This window comes from Rhinolophus ferrumequinum, chromosome 7 (genome assembly GCF_004115265.2).
Source record: "Rhinolophus ferrumequinum isolate MPI-CBG mRhiFer1 chromosome 7, mRhiFer1_v1.p, whole genome shotgun sequence".
Lineage (NCBI taxonomy): Eukaryota > Metazoa > Chordata > Mammalia > Chiroptera > Rhinolophidae > Rhinolophus > Rhinolophus ferrumequinum.
This window is the reverse complement of record NC_046290.1, coordinates 6,796,419-6,819,207: the sequence shown is the minus strand read 5'-3', so window position 1 is coordinate 6,819,207 and position 22,789 is coordinate 6,796,419. Positions and strand designations below refer to the sequence as shown.

General features: G+C 47.6%; 1 protein-coding gene across 1 annotated transcript in view; it reads left to right on the top strand.

Annotated features, from left to right (window-relative positions):
• DAP (death associated protein) overlaps positions 1–22,789 on the top strand; it is a 48,699-nt gene that overhangs the window by 7,861 nt on the left and 18,049 nt on the right. The window contains exon 2 of the mRNA XM_033109954.1: positions 2,026–2,122. Coding sequence (XP_032965845.1) covers positions 2,026–2,122 — 97 coding nt within the window. The remainder of the gene's footprint in view (positions 1–2,025; positions 2,123–22,789) is intronic.

Below are 22,789 nucleotides of genomic sequence, written 5' to 3'. Positions count from 1 at the left end.
CGTGGTGAGCCTGGGGGCTGAGGAGTACAGTTGACACAGCTCTACTTTCTACCGAGAACTCAACCTGTGCCAGGAAGCTCCCAAACGCTTCTCATTTAGCCCGTTCAGGCTGCTATGACAATACAACAGACTGGTGGCTTATAAACAATAGGAATTTATCTCTCATGGCTTTTCAGGCTAGAAGTCCCAAGATCAGGGTGCCCGCAGATTCCGTGTCTGGTGAGGGCTTCTTCCTTAATAAGAGCAGGTGACCGTAGATGGCCATCTTCTCTGTGTCTCCACATGGTGGAAAGGGCGAGAGAGCTCTCTGGGGTCCCAATACAAGGGCTCCAATCCCATTCATGGGGGATCCACCCTCGTGACCTAATCGCCTCCCAAAGGTCCCATCTCCAGACACCGTCATACTGGGGGTTGGGATTTCTGCAGCCTCTTCTCATTTCAACGTCTCAGTCTTAGGGTGCTTCTCTTATACCCTTGCTTTGCAGGATGCAGTGAGGCTTTAAGGGGCCGAGTCTGAGACCATCTAGCTGAGGACATGGAGTAGCTTGCTGACCCCAAAGAACATCGGCTTTTCAGATATGGGGCCAGCATTTCCAAACTCTATTCCATAGAACACTATAGTCCTAAGGGATGACCACACACACACACACACACACACACACACACCCTCATTACTGCAAAAGAAAAAAGTCCTGTGGCCAAATGCATTTGGGAAAGATGGCGTGCTCTGTGCCCCTCACGAAAGGGTGAGAAAATCTGTCTTGAGGAAACCCATTTAATGTGTTTAACCTAGCATTTGCCACACTTAATAGATCCTAGAATCCACGTTTTTTGTCTTTTTTCTTGTAGAACAATATCAACATATTAGCCATTAAGGAAATAGAAATCAACCTACAATTGGATTCCACTTCATACCCACTAGGATGGCTATAATGAAAAAGCTAGATAATAACAAGTGTCGGCGAGCATTGGAGAAATTGGGACCAGTTTGGGGTTTCTATTTGGGGTGATGAATATGTTCTCAAGTTGATTGTGGCATTGGTTGTACTACTACGAATATAGTCAAAACCATTGAATGATACACTCTAAATGGGTGACTTGTGTATGAATTATATGTGAAGGCTGTTTTAAAAAACTAACATCTGCCAACGCTAAGGTTTGGGAAAGGCTGCCGCAGAAACCTTGGCTGCCATCTGAGTGGCCTCTGACTGGCACAGCAACTGTCCCGTGTCACCTGTGGCTGTATCGCCCCCTCAGAAGCGTTGTTGGAGACAAATACCGTATAATTTCACTTATATGTGAAATCTGAAAAAACAAGCGAACAAACAAAACAGAAGCAAACTCATAAATACAGATAGTTGCCAGAGGGGAGGGGTGGGGGGTGGGCAGAAAAGGGGAAGGGAATTAAGAAGTACAAACTTCCAGTTATAAAGTAAGTCACAGGGATATAAGTACAGCATAAGGAATATTGTCAATAATATTGTCATAAGTACGGTGACAGATGGGTACTGGGCTTATCGTGGTGATCACTTCATGTAAGGAATAGAAGTGCTGTACACCTGACACTGATACAATATTGTGTGTCAACTGTAATTTAAAAATAATAATGCAGGACAATTCAGGATTTAAAGGAAGAGCATTGTGAGGGTTTGAGAAAATACCACAGGGCAGGGATTCTGTGGGGCCTTGTTGCACCAAAATACGCAGAACATACAGTAGGCAGCCAATTTCTTTACGTGGATTGTACTCTGGTGACACTGCTCTCTGACAGACTTATAAGAGGACCAAACAAACAAGAGCCTTGGGGAGTTTCTACGTGGATCTGGAGTAAAACAGATGGTTGAGGGCCGTGTCACCCTGAATCTTCCCCAGCAACACTGGCCTTCTGTAGTTAGTCATTGTCATTGCCAAGTTATCTGGACTCACTGTGGCCGTGGGCAACCAAAACCTTGGAGCTGGTTCCCCTAGTCCTCTGGTGGTTCCCTTTCCACACTGTTCACACCCCCCACTTTGTTTTCATTCTAGTGAAAGCCGGTGGAATGCGAATTGTGCAGAAACACCCACATTCTGGAGACACCAAAGAAGAGAAAGAGAAGGACGAGCAAGAATGGGAAAGTCCCAGGTGGGAGATTTCTGCTGAATCGTGAGCGCGTTTCACAGTAACCGGGTTGTGTTAAACATTAACGTTTGTTCTCTGCGCTGTGCTTCTGATAAGCCCTGGGCTGTGCACGGCCCAGCTGTGTGTTTCTCCTTCCCTAATCGGTGAGGGGCGGTGCTGCTCCCAGACAGGAGGGATGGGGCCTGAGAGCCCGCCCTGCTCCCTGAGTAAAGCCGACCATGCCGTCAGTCTGGCCAGTAGGCGGGAGACCTTTGAAAATGCCATTCTGGGTGAATCTCGGGGGTGGGGCTGGCATTCCGTGCAGCCAGGGTGGAGAACTACTGATTTGTAAAAGGTCCACCAGCTCCTGGGCTCTCTCAGTTCTTCAGCCATATGGAGAATCAGCGCGGCCACCCCCAGGTGTCCTGAAAGGACATCTCTGCCGCCAGCGCCCCTGGTCCTGGACAGCTCCTCTCCCTGCATTTCCCTCATCTCTGTGATGACCTGTTTGCCTTAGAGGTTCTGGTGTCAAATTTGGCTCACGGACCGCGATGCGAATCCGCTTCCGTCCGCCTTGTAATAAACCTGTGCACTTGCCGGCGCCTCTGTGAGCTTGTCCACTGGGAAGAAAGTGAACAGTAAGCGCTCTGCCTAAGCTTGTGCTCAGGTGTCTCCCCCGGAGGAGCCAAGAAAGCGTGGGGAGGGTGTGAGAGCAGCCAGCCGCTCTGCTGCGGACCCGCGCATCCGCGGGCCGTGCATTCAGTCCGTTCGGCCCCGTCGTCCGGAGCAGGGCGGCGGTGTCCTGACGTACACGCGGAAACTCGTCCACAGCGGCGATAAACTGGCCCACGTCGTGCGCTTGCAAGTTAAGGGGCCGGTATTGAAACCCAGGTCTGCTGGGGTCCGGAGCTGAACGGGCTTCCTGCAGAGTAGCTCGCGTGAACGTGTGCCCCCTAAATAGGAGGTGCGTGTTCTGCGTGGCCCCACGGGTCCTCTTCCGTGTGTGCTGCTCTTCCCGGGGTTTTCTGCGGAACCTCAGATGGTAGGAGTTACCATGCCACCAGGTGAGGCGCGGACAGAATTTGAGGCTAAGTTTCTGGGTGATTGTTGTCCATTTTAAATCTGAGATCAGCAACCTGAAGGTTCAAGTCGACGTTCTGGTTTGAAAAGAGGCGGTTTAAAGAAAATTCGAGCATTATGTTTCTCCCTGGCTGTTTTCACAAAGCTGTGTTTGGACCGTAACAGCATCAGTAACACCGAGAGGGCCACAGCCCTGTATCTGTGAAGTTTGGGGCCTGATTTATTTCAGAATTGAGAAATTTAGAGGTTTTAAGAGAGTGACACAGATTTTTGGAGAAAAAGCAGTGCACGTTCCATCCCGCTGCACACGGAGGTCCCCGCAGCACACTGTCACCTGCGTGCTGCTCACACCAAGGGAGACACGGTTTTCAGACTTACAGACTTGGGTCAGTTCAGGTCAGCAGTGCCTTGTAACACGAGTTACAAGGAAACTGTCGGCTTTCAGAAAACTCCTGACGTCAGAATCGGGCAGGAGAACAGCTGGGCCTACGGTAATTTGTCCTCCAGGAACCCTGCGGTGTTTCTTTTTCATTCAGTTGTTTCCTTCAGAAGGAAGACAAAGAATGAGGGACAAAGCCTTTCCTGGAAAAAAAGCTCCTGGAAGGTTAATGAAACACGCTCTTCTGCGTGAGTTTAAGTGGACTAAGGTACAGATAGATGTTTCCTGTGTAATACTGTGTCAGCTCAGTGAGAGATGATACTTTATTAGCACGTTTAGAAATAAGGACAGAACAATCCGGTCCATTTTCTTTCTGTGATTTTTTTCGTGAGTGAAATACAGCATTCATCAAAGATGTGCCATTTAAATTAAAATACCAGAGGACGAAGGACTGTAAGAGAAAGGAGTGAGCTCCCGGCATTCTATGGAGCCAAGTATCGGGAAGCAGGCTGACTGCAGCGTGGGGTCTGCAGGACACACCGCACAGGGCTGTCTTGGTTCCTTGCAGCCACGTGGCTGTACTGTGTTCCTCATGGGTGTGTTAGCTCGTGTCCTCCTGACTTTGGCTTCACCCTTGACTGCTCTGGGTTAGGCCTCTTGACACACTGTGGACAGATGTGGCAGCCTCTGTGGACTCAAGCTACTGACACATGTTGCCAACACAGCCCCTTCCAAACCCCTGCACTGGGCCTGCTTCTCCGTAGACTCGTTTGCTTCCACTACCAGGCCACTCCCCATTTTTCTGGTGGGCTCATTGATAATTCTAGTTAATCATCATCACTAATATTTTAGAGGGCAGTGAGTCTGGCCCTGTCCTAAGTGCTCTGCATATATTAATTCATTTGTTCCTTGCAATTACTCTGTTGTCATCCCTATTTCAGAGTTGGTTATTTATTATTGTCCCATCCCACTTTGCTACTCCCACTTCAACAGCTCAGAGAGGTTAAGTGACTTCTCCAAAGTCACATAGCAAATGAGTGGCAGAGCCAGCATTCTAGCACTGGCAGCTGGGCTCAGAGTCCTTGCTCTTAGTCACTAGGCCATGCTTAGCAGTCGGGCGCCTGTTTTGTGCTGGGCACCACTAAGTGCTTCACATGGCGCCTTACAGCTCACACTACCTGTAAGCTGGTAGTACCATGCCCGTTATAGAGATGAAGAAACCAAAGCTTAGAGCAGTTATCCGGCCCAAAGATATATAGCCAGTCAGTGGTCAGGCCGCGATTCAGCCCTGAGTCTGCCCTCACTGGGAAGCCAGTACCTCTAATGTGCTGCAGAAGCTCCCTGAATTGACAGGGTATTTTTAGGGTCGACGTAGACTGCTTCTGGGGTTGCCCATAACCTTTTCCACATCTCCCCAGCTTATAATCCCACCCATGTAGCCTCGCCATCAGTAGGTGGTCTAATTATCCATTTACAACAAGGCCTCAGGAGACTGCAAATACTTTACGTATGGAAAGACCTGTTTCTTTGCAGAATTTGTCAAACATTTAATTCTCTTGGAAATGTCACAGCATGTGATGTCAACATCCATGTTATCCTAGTCCTAGTCCTAAAGTTTTATGTTTTCATATTTGGATCCAAGTGTTCTCGCAATATGAAAATAAGTGCATAGTCTCAGATGCCAATTCCCTCCTTTGTCTGCATTGGTAAAACTCTTTGCTTTCTTTCCTTCCCAAAGTTTTTAAACTGGCTTCACATTCACTGACTCACCTCTGGTGAATTCCTTCCTCATTAATCTGATAATCAAGTACTGATTACAGAGAAAATGAACAACTGGAGCAATGTAGAGGTTATTATGTGACCAAAACACCAAAAACCACAACTTTTACTTGGGATTATTTTTCTTACAGATATTTATGCTATTCTTAATCCCTTTAATCTTGCAATTTTCTCAAGATTTACAGAAATTTCCTATGCTGCCAAATTGTTTAGGGATGCTACTTTTTTTTTTAAAGGGGTGGGGAAAGAATGTAGCAGAAATTCGGAAATGTTGCCCAAGAATTCTCATCAAGCTGAGTTCAAGTTACTTAGCACTCTTCATACGCGTATCCAAGGAGAGAAATAGGCTTCCTTGTTGTTAACTAATACTTCCCTGAGCGGCTGCTGGAGGCCATCTTCGAGCCGACCCAGTTAGGGAAAGCGCGATTTTCCTCAAAGCCTTTTCTCAGCGAGTTGAGATGAAGTACCCAGTTTCATTATGTAAAGGAGAAATTGCAGACACTGAATGGACTTCAGGATTCAGTAGGAGCCACTAAAGAAAACAGTATAATGTCAAACACATACTGAGGTCCTACCATGAATTGTGCTTGGTACAGATACTAAAAAGGATAGGTAATAGGAAGAATAAAGTAGGAATGGAATTGGGTAAGTAAGTAGGAATTGGGTGTGGATTGGGGTGGGCAGGAAAGAGGTAGAGGAGGGGAAAATGGGGGCGGGTAATCGGGGCACAGAGGGAGCAGCCCTTCTCTGAGCTCAGCTGAGTACAGCCTCTGATTACAACCTGGTCCTGTTCCACACACCTGAAAAATAAGCCCACAATTTAAACCACCCAGCATGTGGGAGATGCGCAAAATGGAATACGAATAGTAACAGATGAACCTAATTGTAATACAAATGGTTAACATAACCCATTGAAAAGAGTGGGAAGAAAAGACCTAACCTAAGTAACTTTGGAAAACAGTATTCTGACTGCATACTCTAAGGCTAAAGACAAAAAACTGGATGTAAATGCCGTATTCCAGTTAGTCAGTGTGTTTCTTACAGGAGTATGGGTTAGCAGTTCTGAAATTACTTTATGTGTACAATAAGATTGAACACATAAGTATATTGTGGGTAGTGAGAGCCAAGTTTCTCCATGTCAGAGAAAGGTTACAAATTGGAAAGGAAGACTAAAATGAACTTTGTGGTGTTGAGTCAGAATTGAAGGTATTGGTATGAACTCGTAGTTTGGATGGATGGATGGATGGATGGATGGCAGATACATACCGACGTACACATACATACAGAAATACAGATGGGGCGCGTTAGTGTCTGCACCGTACTTGTGTTGTGTTAGGACTGTATATTCCTGGCTGTGTTCACGGACACGACCTGGAAACTCTGACACCCATGTAGCCACGAGCAGCACCCCCGACGCCCAGGGCTTGGTTTCTAAACACCATTCCCCAATCAAGGAAACCAGGGTTCCCTGAAGAGGCGATTAATTACTTCCAGAGGCAGAGCAGGAAAAACGCTCACCGAGCCTGGCACCCCTGTAGTGCCAGAACACGAAGAGGGACCCCACACAGGACAGGGATTTGTCAGCCCACCACAGAGGCCAACCTGAAGGAGCTCCCAACGGCCAGGCCTGGCACAGGGGCAACCAAATAAATGGCGGTGTCGGATTAGAACCCGTAGAGTAGAATGAACATCCATGAGTTCATCCTGATGTAAATCACTGCACACATACATGAGGAGAAGGGACAGCTCTTTAGAGAAGAATCCAATTAATAAATGTGTCAGGAAGGAGGATAATAGAATATCGCCCCAAGGCAGACGGCACAGTGATGGTGACAAGGTCCCCAATGGATGCTGCCATTAGTGGGTGACGTTTAAGGAGAAACGAGATATTTGCACCGTCTCAGAGTGTCTCCCCCAATGTGTTTATTAATTGTACAGCAGTGTCTGTACCACGGAGCTCATGAAAAGGACACTTGTTTGCCATTTGAAAGCTGAAATGAGAAGGCAGGAGGTCATGTTCCCCCCTCCGAGGGGAACTTGCGCGTCAGTGGCTATCATTTTTTGCTGCTCTGCGCATGTCTGAGAACGACCGTGGCAGTGCTGCACGGATTTGCTCCTCATCAGACTTTCTCCTGCTACTTTTAGCCCACTGACGGCTCTCGCCCAAAACAGCTGTTACTACCGTGTTTCCCCGAAAATAACACCTAGCCGGACCATCAGCTCTAATGCGTCTTTTGGAGCAAAACGTAATATAAGACCTAGTCTTATTTTAATATAAGACCAGGTATAATATAATATAATATAACATAACATAACGTAGTATCAGACCCGGTCTTATTTTAATTTTTCCTCCAAAAGATGCATTAGCGCTGATTGTCCGGCTGGGTCTTATGTGCGGGAAACACGCTACGTGGCTGCTGTGTTACCCACCATAGGACTGCTATAACCTGTACTGCACACTGGGGGGCTGAGGATAACTGAAACGTTCTGTCTCTGTTCTGGAGGCTGGAAGATCAAAGTGCCACCACGGCCGTGAGGGAGAATCTGTCCCCGACCTGATAGTTTCGGGCATCTTTGGTGTCCTGAAAGTGATGGGCATTAGTACTCACCTTGCCTGGAACGCGGTCTCTCAGTTCTCCTTTCACACCAATGGGCACCAGAGGAAGGCACAAGTCTGACAGGTGGCGAACCAAAGGCTCGCTGCTCCGCACAGGGAGGGGCACGTGGGCATCCAGATGTCACAGCAGCCAGCTGGACTCCTTCGGTTTGGGGTGAGAAGGGAAGTGCCAAAGGCCCACTTGCCCCCAGTGCCTGGGCTGCTGGTAACTGGCTGAGAAGCGGTGTTGGCACGACATCTGCTTCCAGAACGGATGCAGAAACCAGGGATGATTGATGGGCTTCTGCCTGCTCCCTCTCCCTGCACCAGCCTCCAGCCCCTCCGAGACTGTCACACTCCCTCCACCCCGGGAGAGCCCCTTTTATCAGAAGGAAATGGAGCGATCAGTTTTCCCCTCCAGACACGGTGTGCGCATCTGCACTGGAGTCGGCCTCTCGGAACAGATGACTCTTTTGTTTTTATGGTATTACTCAGAGGGTGGCACTATTTATCAGGAGTGTTTTCTTATCACATAAATGTGTCAACTGAATTTAAATCAACTCTCCAGTGGTTTGATTTTATAGAATGAAATATGTAACAATAACTTCATAGAATCATGCTACATGTAAGAATAACTACATAGAAACAAGAGCCCTTTGTTGAGTTTAATACATTAAAATTACTATGCCTGAAAATTTTGAAACCCTCTGTTTAAATAAACTCCACTGACTTCCATGTCTCAGAATGCAGAGCATTCAGAAAATACAGTACTAGTCCCCCCTTATCCGTGGGGGATACGTTCTAAGACCCTCACTGGATGACTGAAACCATGGATAGTACCGAAACCTATACATATTATGCTTTTTTTCTATACGTGCAGACTTATTTAAAGTTGAGTTTATAAATTAGGCACAGTAAGAGAAGAACAATAATAACTAATAATAAAATAGAACAATTGTAACGGTATACTGTAATAAAAGTAATGAATGGCTTTGAGGCCATTATTAAGTAAAAGGGGTTACTGGATACAAACAGTATGACCCTCGGAGTCCCGCTGGTAACTGGGACAGCCACCAAGTGACCAATGCCAGTATCGGACAGCACAGTGTGAAGACGCGGACAAAGGGATGACTCCGTCCCTGGGGAAACGAGTGGAGTAGTGTCAGATCTCCTGACGCTGCTCAGAACAGCATGCAATTTAGAACGTATAGATTGCTTATTTCTGGAATTTTCCATTTAATGTTTTCTGACTGTGGAAAGTGAAACCTTGGGGTAAGGGGCAACTACCATACTTGGTGAATCAGTAATAATTCGCTTAGACTTGGATTCTTTAAAAGTAAAATAGTTAACTTATTGACTTGATTATTTCTTATTTTCCCACTGGTGAAAGAGATGAATGAGGGAGGGTCGGTGTGGAGGAAGAAAAGTATTCTTGGCATATTCTGTTGGGCCCTCCGCGCTCTCTAGACAGGCTGTGTGCTTTGGTTTTCAGTTGTGTACATCCTCTCAGGCAGGCCTGCAGTCACTCATGTCAAATGAACATGGACTGGAGTCATGAGGATGGTGTTACAATCCAGCAGTTCTCATAGAACCATCAGCTTTGGAGCTGCACTCGACCTGGGAGGTCACCTAGCCCAGGCGCTCCACGGGGAGTCAGATTTTACGAAAGACCTAAAGGGGTTTGATACCAAAAGCAGAACACCTACTGGGTAGAGATCCACAAAGATTTTTATGTTAAAAAGAAGTCTTTGCCCACTTCTGGTTATATCTGCAAAGGAACTGAAAGCAAGGTCTCAAGAGGTAATTGCTACCCCATGTTCACAGCAGCACTATTTACAATAGCCAAGTGTGGAAACACCCCAAATGCCAACTGACAGATGAGTGGATCAACAAAATGCAGTATGCCCGTGCAGTGGAATACTACGTAACTTAAAAAGGAAGGAACTCTGGTCACGTGCTACAAAATGGATGCTAAGTGAAATTAACCAGTCACAAAAGGACAAAACTGCATCTGAAGCAGTCAGATTCGTCAAGACACAAAGTACAATGCAGGTTGCTGGGGGCAGGGGGAGGGAGCAAAACGGTTGTTGAATGGCCATAGAGTTTCAGTTCTGCGAGATGGAAAGATTCTGGAGCTGTCTCACAGCACTGTAAACATACTTAGCACTGCTAAACTAACTGTACACTTACAAATGGGTCAGGTGGTAAATTTTATGATATGTTTCTTATCACAATCAAAAAAGTTCTGTTGAAGAAACAAACAAAAAAAGACTTACTGCTATGAATGCAGTTTGGTGGTTCCTCGGAAACAGACACAGCATCACCGCAGGACCCAGCAGTTTGACTCCTAGGGCTGTGCCTGAGTGAATTGAAAACGGGTGTCCAGACACAAACTTGGACATGAATGTTCATCGCTTCATTATTCACCGTAGTCAAAAGTGGAAACAGCCCAAATGTCCACCAAATGATGAACAGATAAACAAAACATGGTCTCTCCATACAGTGGAATATTAGCCATGAAAGAGAATGAAGTGGTGACACGTGTTGCACCGTTGGGTGAAGCTTGAAAGCATCACGCTAAATGAAGGAAGCCGGACACAAAAGGCAACATATCATAGGATTCCATTTCTATGACATGTCCAGAATAAGCAAATCCAAAGAGACAGGAAGCAGATTCCTGATTGCCCGGGGCTGGGGTGATGGGGAGGGAGTGAGTGCTTTCTTTTCGGCATGATGAAAATGCTCTAAAATTAGATGGAGTGATGGTGGCATACAGTGTATTAAAAGAGCCATTGAACTGTACTTGAAAGTAGTTCACATGGTGAATTACATCACATGTGAATGTCACCTCAGTTGTAGAAAGGAGCCCTCACGAATGCAGGGTGGGAAATCCAACTCTGCATGGATCCAGCCCCCACATTTTCTTAGCCTGGAGGGTGGAAGCGCCCACCAGTGAAATGCCTCCCTGGAGGGCCCTGTCTGCAGTACTCGGGACACCAGGACACTTGGGGTGCAGGGGCAGGTGCTTTCCAGTGCATGCAGCTCAGAGTGGACCAGGCAGCAAGGACTTGGGCTGTCTCCTATGAAGAAGGTCGGGGTGGGGGTGCTGGCTGCAGGCAACATGGCTGCCCCAGCCTCTGCCAGGTCCACCTCTGGGCCCACTGATAGCTCTCCCTCACTCCTGGAATAGCTTTCTCCACAGGTGGGTGGTGGGGTGGCTGCAGCAGGTCCAGCCAACAAGTCCAGACGTGTGGTATCCAGAGGAAGAAACAGGCATATCTTATTGAGTCTCTATTTAGGAGCAAGGAAAGCTTTGCCAGAAGCCCTCTAGCAAACTCATTGGCCAAAACTGGGTCATGTGACTGGGGGTGAGTCCTCCTCTCCTAGGAAAACCGCAGGTGGAGCACCTGGAGGACAGCCCAACAGGATGTTCCTAACCACATTGGTGGCAGCCCGGGCCCTCTGCAGAGTGAGTTGGCCTGAGGCGTTCACTGGAGGAGAAGAGAGGAAATGAAGATGCATGCTGGTTTGTCACCTAGCACAACTGCCAGTGTCCCCAGGTCCCCACGAGCTGATCACTCACTTAGTCACGCTCAGTGCTGATCACCAGGATCACCAAGCTCTCTGCTCCTCTGTTGATGTGGGGTTACTGGAAAGATGAATTTGCTGCCAGAAAAGAATCTATGTGCAAATGGCTTTAGGAAGTATGGTCCAGCCTGAGGCTAAGGATTTTGCAAATGAGGCACAATCATTACAGGTTGTTTGTTGGTGGGCTGTGGCCTCCCTGGCAGTCTACAGAGCAGAGCCTTCCGGGGAGGATGTAGGCCACTAGAAAAAAGAGTGTCTGGGGTCTTGCAGGAACTTGTCCAAAAAGTTGGAACTGCCACCACTAACCTTTATTCTGGATAACTTTGAATTTATATAAGTCAGGACTAAAGATTTAAAGTGGGAGAGTGAAGATTATAAATGACATCTGTTAAGTGTTCCTTTGTAGCAGGTTTTCTCAGTGTGGTGATAATGAAATTTAGAGCATCGTGGGCCAGTGTAACTGAATGCAGAGAAGTAATTGCTGCTTACTCTTTAGGTGGGTGTCGTGGGAGGTAGGATTGAAGGGGAGGAAAGCTAAGATGATAGAGTAGAAATATGCAAGTTCTGATGTGGGCACATGTTTTCAAGGAAGGCAGTTTCGTATAAAGTTTAAGTTTTATTATAGGAATACTAATTGCTTCCATTTATTTAACAACATTCCTACCTACAGGGTAGCTTGACCTCTGCAGCTAAGGTTAACCTTTGCTACACCTGGATTCAGTGGAGAGCAGACTCTGGAGAAAGGGTGGTTGAACTGTTTTCTTTTTTCTCTTGCCTGGGTATTAATGGTCGTCCCTATATGTGCCTCCATTCCTCATCTGTTATTTCCTCCCCAGGAAACGGGTTTAACAATAGTCTTGTTAGGATGACCCTGAGGAGCTAAGTGTACTTTCCAAGGTTCTGTAGCCACCAAATTGTTTTCATGAGGCATCAGGGTACAATAGAAAGACCCAGTTAGGAGACAAGAGTTGGGCTGGCTCTACCACTAGCTACCCTGTTTCCCCGGAAATAAGACCTAGCTGGACAATCAGCTCTAATGAGTCTTTTGGACCATATTGGATACGTTCAGTGAGTTGAGGGAAAAACTAGGACAATAAATGACATGAATGTTGTTGATGAACAGGCTATAAAATGATCGTGGAAACGTTGAGACTCTCTGAATCTAGAAGCACTTACAGAATTTTGATAGACAGACTCGTATGGGGAGATTGCTGGTCAGGGGGCAGCGTAAAGGGACATTCTGGCAAAGGCAGAGCAAGTGATGTCCCGAACTGATCAGAGGGCAGCATGGAGCATTTTTTCCATCGCACTTTCATCTGTTTTGAAGGTATCTGTCATTCAGCCTCTTAGTTTATGGTTATGTCTCATCGTAAGTGGTCTTTGAGGAATGAGAAGTTTAGAAGATTGTCCCTGCTATCAAATAAGCAATTCAGCGTCATTCAGACAGGCCAAGAGCCAAATAATGACAAATATAAGCCACCATTAGACCAGGGGCTGTATATACAGAGGGTGCCAAAAAAGTGTATACACGTGACTTGTGTTCATCTTTTGTTACCAGTATACATTGAGTATTACGATTTTACTACAGTTTTTTCCTTTCTTAAAATGTGTATATCTTTTTGGGGGGGGCATCCTCTGTATATAGTCTTATTTTGTCTTCATGGTTTACAGGGGAGGCGGTAGACCCTCATTTTATGAATGAAGAATTCTGCTGAGAAAGGCTAACGACATACCGAAGGTCATTCTGATAGGAACTGACAGACGTAGTATTTGAATCTTAATCTGACTCCAAAGACTAGCCACTCTGCTGCCCACCACGTATATTCTGGCAACCAGCCTTCTTTTCCCAAAGAGTTGGGGAGAAATTATTGAAAAGAAAGCCTAAAATTCTACTTAGAATTTCAAAATTCAGAGACATATCTTCCACACTAGGATTGTATTACTAAAGACTGGTTTCCATTCAAGCTCATTTCGGATAAAAGTTTCTGTGAGTTTCCTTCTACCCCAATTGTCAACTCGAGCTTTGCGGTGGTACAAGCTTTGCAGTGTTGGAGTAACTGCAGTGGCACAGGCTTCCACGAGGGCAGCCCAACAGCCTGAATAATAGCAGCCGCTCTCTGGGAAGCCTTCACATCTCTATGGCAGGAGCCACAGAGCCAGGAAAATGACCGTCCACTTGGGAGCTACCCAGTCCAGTGTGTCAGAGACACACGGCACCAAGACAGGGTCCAGTTCCATTTGAGAAGCCATGGATCCGAGATTCCCAAAGTCAGCTGCCAAGAAAGGAGATCAGACCAGAAAAGTACAATTAGAGGAGGTTGGCGTCAGTGTAAAACCAATGACTCATGGCTACTAAATTCATTATGACTTTAAGTGGAAAAAAGAAATAATAAGTCTTAAATGGGAAGGGTGGTGCCACATGGGCGCAAAACAAATGCTGTTAAAGAATGGAAGAGTCTGTTTTCATTTTGCCAGAGGTTCCAAATGTGATTATAGATAAAAACAAATGCTAACCCTTTCCAACTTTGGCAAGGCTGAACCTACAGGGTGGATTTCTACAGAAATGCTTTGTTGACTTTGTTGGGTCAGAGGGGAGCCTGCAGGGGAGAAAGGAGAGGGGAGAGCTCAGGTCAGTTGGTGTCTGCTGAACCCCCACCTCTCCTCCTGGGAATTCTAGCCTGAGCATCTTCTAGGCCTTCAGAGCTTGACTTTGTGCCCACAGCTGGCGTCCCTGGATGAGCGTCCTTAGAGACCCAGGCCTGGGGTAAGCCCCAGGGCTCTTCCCTCTGTCACTGAGTCGGCAGTTCTCCCTTAGGGGACAAGGAACCAGAAAAGATAAGTGCTGAGATTGACCAGCTCAGGCTGGGCCTTTTGTCCGTTAGTTTATCTGTTACTCTTCTTAGCTTTCTTTCTTGTCCTAGACCACATTTATAACTGCAAAATCAAGCCATTTAGGTACACATAGTTCCCAAGACTCAGCCTTCCATTGTTGGCCTGAAATGTGCACGTAGCATGCTTAGCATGGGAAAGTCCCACGTTGGGGGGCAGAGCCAGGGCTCCCCAGGTCCTGGCTGGTGGCTCCTGGGTGGTCCCAGGTAAAGCACTAACTTTCGGGGCTGACTCCTCATCTGTAACATGAGGTTTGTAGAGGAGTCTACTTCTCTTACGGGACTTTTATGGTGAAAGCAGAATGAGGAAAAATGAACACCTGCAAGCTCTGGAGAGAAGTAAAAGCACACTTGGATTGATAACAGGCACACACTTACGGAGTTCCTGTTGTGAGGCTGGAACTTCGCGAGACTCTGGAGGAGATGGGAAAACGGAATAGAGTCCTCAGGAAACCTGGGGAGATGGCTCTGTCCTCACCAAGGCGTCTGCGCTCCCTGGTGATAGCGTGGTTCCTGTGTGGTGGTGATAAGTCACCCCAGGCTTAAACAGGACCAAAGGTGCTGTGCTTTCAATCATCTTAGAGTCGGTTCTAGAAATTATTGTATGACTTTTAGGATAACACAAGGAAATGGACTGTCTGTGCTCTGTGGCTTGTTGAACAAATCTCTGGGGTGTACTTTCGTACTCTCCGTTTTTTTCTGCACCCAAACAAGTCACCATTTGTACTTCGGACTTTGCTTCACTCCCCTTCCAGGTGGACACCTGGCACCTGAACTCGGATGACACTCAGTCCCCCCCAAGGCCCAGAGGAAGTCGGGGTCTCCTTTCATACATCCTTAGGAGCCATGTATTTCATACATCCGAAGGCGTCACAGCTCAGCATTACAATGAGGATGAAGATAATGGCACATAATACAACATACAGCCAACTCACCAAGGTTTTAATGAGGCGGGAGCCTGGTTTCACACATCTATTCTTATGCCTTGGTATCTGGCCTGGAGCCCACAGTATAATCTCTCCTTGTAAAGTGCTAGTGTTAATTAGTGACTGTGGCTGCTGTCTTTTTCTTGACTAAAAATGCTCAAGAACTGTTTTCTTTTATCTCTTGCCTGGGTATTAATGGTCGTCCCTATATGTGCCTCCATTCCTCATCTGTTATTTCCTCCCCAGGAAACGGGTTTAACAATAGTGTTGTTAGGATGACCCTGAGGAGCTAAGTGTACTTTCCAAGGTTCTGTAGCCACCAAATTGTTTTCATGAGGCATCAGGGTACAATAGAAAGACCCAGTTAGGAGACAAGAGTTGGGCTGGCTCTACCACTAGCTACCCTGTTTCCCCGGAAATAAGACCTAGCTGGACAATCAGCTCTAATGAGTCTTTTGGAGCAAAAATTAATATAAGACCCAGTATTATATTATATTATATTATATTATATTATATTATACCCTGTCTTATAGTAAAATAAGACCTGGTCTTACATTAATTTTTGCTCCAAAAGACGCATTAGAGCTGATGGTCCGGCTAGGTCTTATTTTCGGGGAAACAGTAGCTGCGTGACCTTGTGTGGGGTGGGGGGGCTTGATTTAATTTCCATGGTTTTTAACATTCTTCTAATTTTTTTGGTCTGGTGGGCTAACTAATACAGTATCTTCCCTCTTCTAATCAGCTTAAGAGTTTGTTACCATAAGTGCTGTTTTAGAGGGGTTAAATGTTGGTGAGCGCTTGTTTTAGCTGCTTGACTCTTTTTGGAGGACACTGTGATGACAAGAAGGAGGCACGGTGGCCGATATGTTGGGTCTATCTGTCTGTATTTCTTTAGCATTAACATTTCATCAAGGGACATGGTTCTGAAGGATGGCTGCCCCTTCTAATGGCCAGGACTCTTTATGCTGCCGTGGCCAGAAGCATAAAGATGTGTAAAGAGGATTTCTCAGTGTATCGAACACTGAAGGTCTCGCTGTGTGGTTTCTGTGATTGACATTCGGTTCCGCAGGCTCCTTCATAACTGCAGTCCTTAAAGGGTGGTGGGGAATAGTAACTGCAAGAAAGAAGTGGCCTGAGTAGCAGCCGCTGCGTGGTGGGTGTGAGCAGGGTTTGTTGTCAGTGGCTAAGCATCGGCACATCGACATCATTTTCCCCGATGGTTTTCCGCCGGGTAAGCAGTACATCCCCGTGGCATCTGGGCCTGGGGGATGGTGGCCAGCAGCTGACGCACATGCACTTGGGACCGTGGTTAGACTCAGCAGCTGCTGTGGGAGGGCTGGAGGGGTCGAGGAGAAAAGACTTCTTCTTGTTACCCACACATGTCCGGACTTCAGAGGGTGTATACCTGGCACAGTTGTCTTTGTAAATCAGTTTCTCTCAATCAAGTTTTATTTCCCTATCGACATAATTTCAGAGTTTATTCAGTCTCATTGTTTTCCCACTGATTCTCCACTGATGGCGCTCAGTTTCTGCTTCTCCCCTTCACATCCTGTCCACCTCTGAAAACTATCAATGCTCAGTGAGCGACGCTGAGACACCACGCTTCTTACAAGTAGCCACAACTCGCAGTGGGGGGGCAGCGTCACAGTGAGGTGGGCCCTGTGCTGAGGGGCGTGGAAATGATGAAGGCAGCCCTGGCTGCATCCTCGCATCCTCGGCTGGAGAAATTAAAACGGTGTTCATCTCTGCTGAATCCAGGCAAACCGTATCAAGAGGCAGCTTGTCAGGTCCAATTTGGGATCATCAAACTAATTGTGACATGTGACAAGCTGACATGTAAAGAAGGTGATAAATACCTCGGTGCAGTTGTTCAAATTGCAGGGTGAGTTTTCGTGGCCAAGGGCATGGATGATGGACAAGGCAGGAGAGCATCCTTCCTGCAGCAGCCTGCCCTGCTTCTTTCTGGAGCACCGTTTGCCGAGAAACCCTCAGGAACCCATCACTTCTCGACAGCTGTGTTAATTCTTAGCATTTTCCCTTTGCTTCCTCCCAGATGAACTCTGGTCACTTGCTTCCATGGGGTGCTTGCTGTTTGCCTCTATGTGACCCAGCACCTATTTCATAAGCACATTTGCTGGGTCTGGGGTTTCCAGGTGGGAATTCCCGCCCGTTCTCAGGAATGCTTTTTGCTTTCCCGTTCCCGAATCGTGATAAAATTGGCTCGGGAAATCAGGAAAATCGGCTCCTTGAACCCAGGTGTTTGGTAGTATCAGCCGTCACTTTGTGGAAACGATTCACCGTAGAGAACAGAAAACAGTTTAAATCTTGGGATTTGGGAATAGGAAAGGGAAAACAATTCCTGAGAACGGGCAGGAATTCCCACCTGGAAACCCTACTTGGGTCCTCAGGAGCTGCCCGTTAAATGGCCCACAATACAGGCAAACAACTGCCAGTTGCCTGAGCTGCTCAAGGTCAGCAGATGTTGCTGTGAGAACCCACTGACGAGTCAGGCTTCTGCTCGATGTCCCATGGGGACTGTGGGGCAGGCACCCGAGCGTCAGCTGCAGGTGGTGGGAGCATTAGTGCACCGGCTGGAGGTTCCCGCCATGCCGTGTAGAGCCATTCCCATTATTTCCTGGGTGCTCTGTAGTATCAGACGCAGCAGCAGCCTTCTGAGGAGCAAGCCAGGGACATCGGCCTAGGATGTCTAACCGCTGCAGAGTGTGACATTTGGGGCCTCCCTCCCTGTCCACCAGAAACAGCTGCTGAGCAACTGTGCAGGTGAGTCCGTCCACCGTGGGGACAGGAAGTTTACAGCCACATGTGAGGCTCAACTAGAGGAACCTACACGGGAAACCCCGATCTCTTAATAGCTCCTCCAGTCTGCGTATCTGTTTCCTCATTTTCCACATCCTTTTGAATTTTTTCTTTCTATTTTTCCTGATTTTGCTTTTGTGTACTCATATTGCAGCTTTTCTGGCCATGAGAAATATGAAATGTAGTTATCAGAATGTTAAATCATGATATATTTATTTCTTTAAAGATTGATAACAAGATTTCATGATAGGTCTAATCACTTCTGTCACTTTGACGTAGTGATGAATGCAAGCAATATTTCATGAAACCTGCAATAACGCTGATGTGATATAAAAGATAGATACTGCTAAGGCCACTGGGGTTTGTTGCCTGAATTCCTAAGGAAAGAGAAAGCTAATTATCAGATAGATGTTAATGAAAATAAATGTATAGGGTTGGTTGGTTTGTTTTTCCCTCAACTAACTTACAGCAGCCCTAATTTCTGTTTCTGGGCCCCTTGGGTTAAGAACCCTCATCCTATACTTCTTAGAGCTGTGCGATACCAAAACACGTGTCTAAACTTACGTGTCAGTGTTACTCACATCAGACAACTTTTCAAGGGCCTGGATTCCAGCGTGATTCTCACGGTTCTCACCCCGGGGATATGTGCCTCCAGTGTAGGAAGAATGCACGGCTTAGTTTAAGTGATTTGACTGCACGCCTGCATCACTGCCAGTCCTAATTACGCTTTTCATTTTTCAAATGTAATGAGAACACACAGGGCAGACTGATGAGATTCCCCTCCCGCGATGAATGTTCCCTGATGCTCAGCCCTCAGACCTCTGCATTTTCCACTCACCATTCTCTACAAAACCCGCGTGTCTTCATGCCTTAGCCAGCGCCCCTGTGAGGGCTCTGCTCCCTCCAGACACCCCAAGGCTGCCCATAGGCTGCAGGGACAGCACCTTAGGGTGTCCTGCTTCATATCGCCTCTGCAGTGGGGTAAGAGGGCAGGGAGCACAGTTTGGGTCAGAAAACTGGTTCAGGCCCAGCTTTGTGACCCGCTGCCTGTGTGATCGTTCAAACACTTAAATTCTTAGAGCCTGGACTTCTGGGTATAAAATAGGGGCAAAAATCATAACCCCTCACAGAGTGGAAGCACACCCTCTTTGTGCAAGGTAAGGCCCAGAGCCTCACTGTGGTTTGGCCACATACCTGCAATGCCCTGAGCCTGTTTTCCATCTTATAATGAGGCTGTCATATCTTTTTGAGAGGACTTAATGTGATAAAGTCTGGTCAGGGCGTCAGCGTGATGCCCGGCCACTGGCAGACACCCAGGGCATACCAGCACGTTCCCCTCCGCCACAGCCTCTGGACGGAGTCGTTCTAGTGGGCGTGGGAGAGGCGGGAGGATAGTTCTGACCGTGTGTGCAGATTAGAGCTGTGTCCTTGTGTCAGGTGCCCCAGCGTGCCGTAGTGATTCTTCCCTGATTTGTTTCTGAAGGTGAAGGTGACTGGCCCTCCTGGGGCTGCGCCTCTCCCATGAGCTCTGCACCTTAGGGCACAGCCTGCTTATTGCATCAGCATCTCCTGGGCGCGGGGGAAACAGATGGCCAGCCCCGCCCCCGGAGTTCCTGGTTGCGTAGGTCTGGGGTGGGCCTGAGAATGTGCATTTCCATCCAGGTCCCGGGTGAATTGAGGCTGCTGGGGACCACATTGAGTCACTGCCGTAAAGCATATGACAGAGACATTGATAGATTTCATTTAGCACAACCACCTTCCCTTTTGAGTGCGTCCTCTGGGATGTGTTACAAGTAGCTAAATGTCAGCTTAGTTTACATCGGCCGCATTTTCAGTGCCGTTGTGAGTTGCAGGAGCAGTTCGAAAGCCTGCCTCCTACCATGCCAGCCCTATGAAGTCCTGCCTGATAAAAAGAGCCCTGTGGTCAGAGAAGTCGGGCAGGCGTCCTCCTGTGGCCCTCTTCAGGGAGTTCCCAACGCACCTCCGTCTGCGGCCTGGCCAGGGAGGCCCGGCCGCAGACAAAGCCACATGAGCCCGTGTAACCTGGCATTTTTTGCCAGACCCGTTTTCAGCCCTCTGGGCTGCACAGCGGGAAGCTTATGAACACACATGGGCAATGGGGTGGACGTGACACCTTCTCCAGTGTGGAATTTCTTTAGCACGTTGCCTTAGTCCTCTCTGGGAGGACATTCCGTCTGGGTCTTGTTCCCTAGGCAACAGGGACACTGTCTTAACTAGACTGTTGAGGGATCGTGCGAAATTGGACTTTTTTGTTGTCTGCTATCCCACGTAATTGGCCTAACTTTTTATAGGAATGTGTGTACATATTCTGAATGGCAAACCTAAAAAGCACTTGTAAAGTATAAACTCATGCAGTGGACCATCACCGATTTGTCTTCATTCTAGTGAATGGTAGTATGATATACTTTTTAAAATTCCAAGTTATAAAATATAAAGGAATGTGGTATTGTTACTTTCGTGACCGTACTATAACCCAGACTTGTGTAATTCGAATGTTGCCAGTAAAATTCCACATAGAGCAGACACACTCAATGTGTCAGTAAGAATTATTTGTAATAAGCATATCAATTATTTGTGTATTATTTTCATTGTAGGGTTTTTGAGTTTCTTCCCCAAAGCTTATTTTTTAAGGTGTTGTCATATACTTCCTACCACCTTGTTTATGTTGCCTCTTTGTCCAACCTTTCTTCTAAGGATCATAAACCTCAGCTTAGTGAAATCTGACTAAATAAGGTTTTACTCCATTGGAAAAATGATTCACCTGATCACACACATAAGCTGCCCTCAGTGCCCTGCTGTCTGGTCAGAGCAAAGATGAAGGCTCGGGAACATTTGCCGTTTCCTCAGAGGAAACTGTGGTTTCCGAACTACACTGTGGGCCATTGGTGGGTCATAAAGTCAGTTCCGTGGGTGGAGACCCGTGTGTTTCTTTTAACGGAGTAAGATCAAGCAGGAAATGTTAGAGGGCATCCCCGGCTGTGAGAGTCGGAATTGTTTGCTGTAGGTGTGTCTGTGCACACGCTGGGTCACAATGTTAAATGACCCAAGTCTTCATTGAGAGTCATGGTCACATGTGGGAAAGCCATTTGATAGAAAATATTTTAAGCAATTGCAGAGTAGAGAAGAATTAATAACTTAAGATTAAACTTTTCCTCCTTGAAGTTATCATTTGGCCTTATCTGCCTCCGAGTCATTTCTGTGCCCTGGCCGCGCCCTGTGTCACCTGCCTGCTAAGTGGCGTGGCAGCAGTGGAATTCATTTGCACTGGTAAAGGCTGACTCAGCTCTCAGGGCTCCACAAGCGTGAGAGTCCCTTGGAGGTAGTGATGCACCAAAGTGGTGCGCTTCGTGGAGAAAGGACTGTGCGTAGGGCAGGTGCCACCAGTGCCTGTGCTGCCAGTGTCCCATCTCCCGCTTTGGTCAGTGCTGGGTGTCATGGTAATTAAGTGTGTTGAATGTTAAACTTGGCATAGCTCAGGTGTGCTGCTGCAGAGAGGACAGAAACTGCCCCTGGTCTTCGCCCCGGCACCGGCCCGCCGTGTGTCTGGTGCTCGTCTGTCCAGAACCTCACTGGACAGGCACATGCACATCCTGGCTCAGCTGACTGCTCGCCTTCCAGAGCTCAGCCCAGACCTCACGGGTCCTGCGGCCCCTGCTGGACACACTCCCATCAGCGTGCCCGTCCTGCCCCTGAGTGGAGGCTGCCAGGAGTTTCTCATCGCTTGTTTCACATTGGGCCCCGGCTGCCTCGGAAACAGATCACGGGCTTCTCTTTCAAGCCGATCCCCTCTGACTTCTCTGTGTGGGTTCTGGACGCCCCCCTTGCATCTTACAGTTGTGGGAATCCAGGTGAAGAAAGGAGAAATCACTTGGCCAAGGTTACGTGGTTTGGGGAAGACGTGGTGCTTTGCGTTGCTCCTCAGCATTGGGCCCCAGTGGGGTGCTCCTGCTTCACCATAAGTGACAAGACAGCGGAGAGTGTGAGCCTGGTGCACTGCCTCACTCGGGGACAGAAGTGAAGCGAGTGCAGGCTGTGGCTGTGGCAGCCCCGCGGTGACGGGCAGAAGCAGACAAGAAGGAAGAGGGCGGGAGAGTGGATCCCCTCAGGTGGGTCTCTGTAAATCGTGGTGGTTGCTCCTTTAGCCTTCCAGGTAAAACGCTTTCCGAATGGATAAGCCGCTTTCAACTCGATGTAAAACCTGGGACACGATTGAAACTGCCTTTCCTCGGTGTCCCAGAGTGGTCGATGCTGACGGGAATTCTGGCCAAAGGGTTCCATGTTCAAATGCATTCAGGAAGCATGGGTTAAATGAGGTTAATCTGGTTTCCTTATGACGGCTCAGGGCTCTAGTACACTAAGGGACATTTAAGCCTCCTGGAAGCAGTGTTTCCACAGCTCAGCTGACCCAGGTTACTCACACCAGGCTGCAGGACTAGCGTGGGGCAGAACAATGCTGGACCGCGGTCCTGAGGGCTGTGTGTGGCCGGTGTAAGGAGAGCAGTTTGTTGGAGGATTTGAGGGCCTAGGTTCTTGTCCACATTCCACTTCCTCCCAGCCCTGTGATTGCGGGTGACATGCCTCCTCTGTCACTGTTCTGCTTCGGCATCTCTACACAAG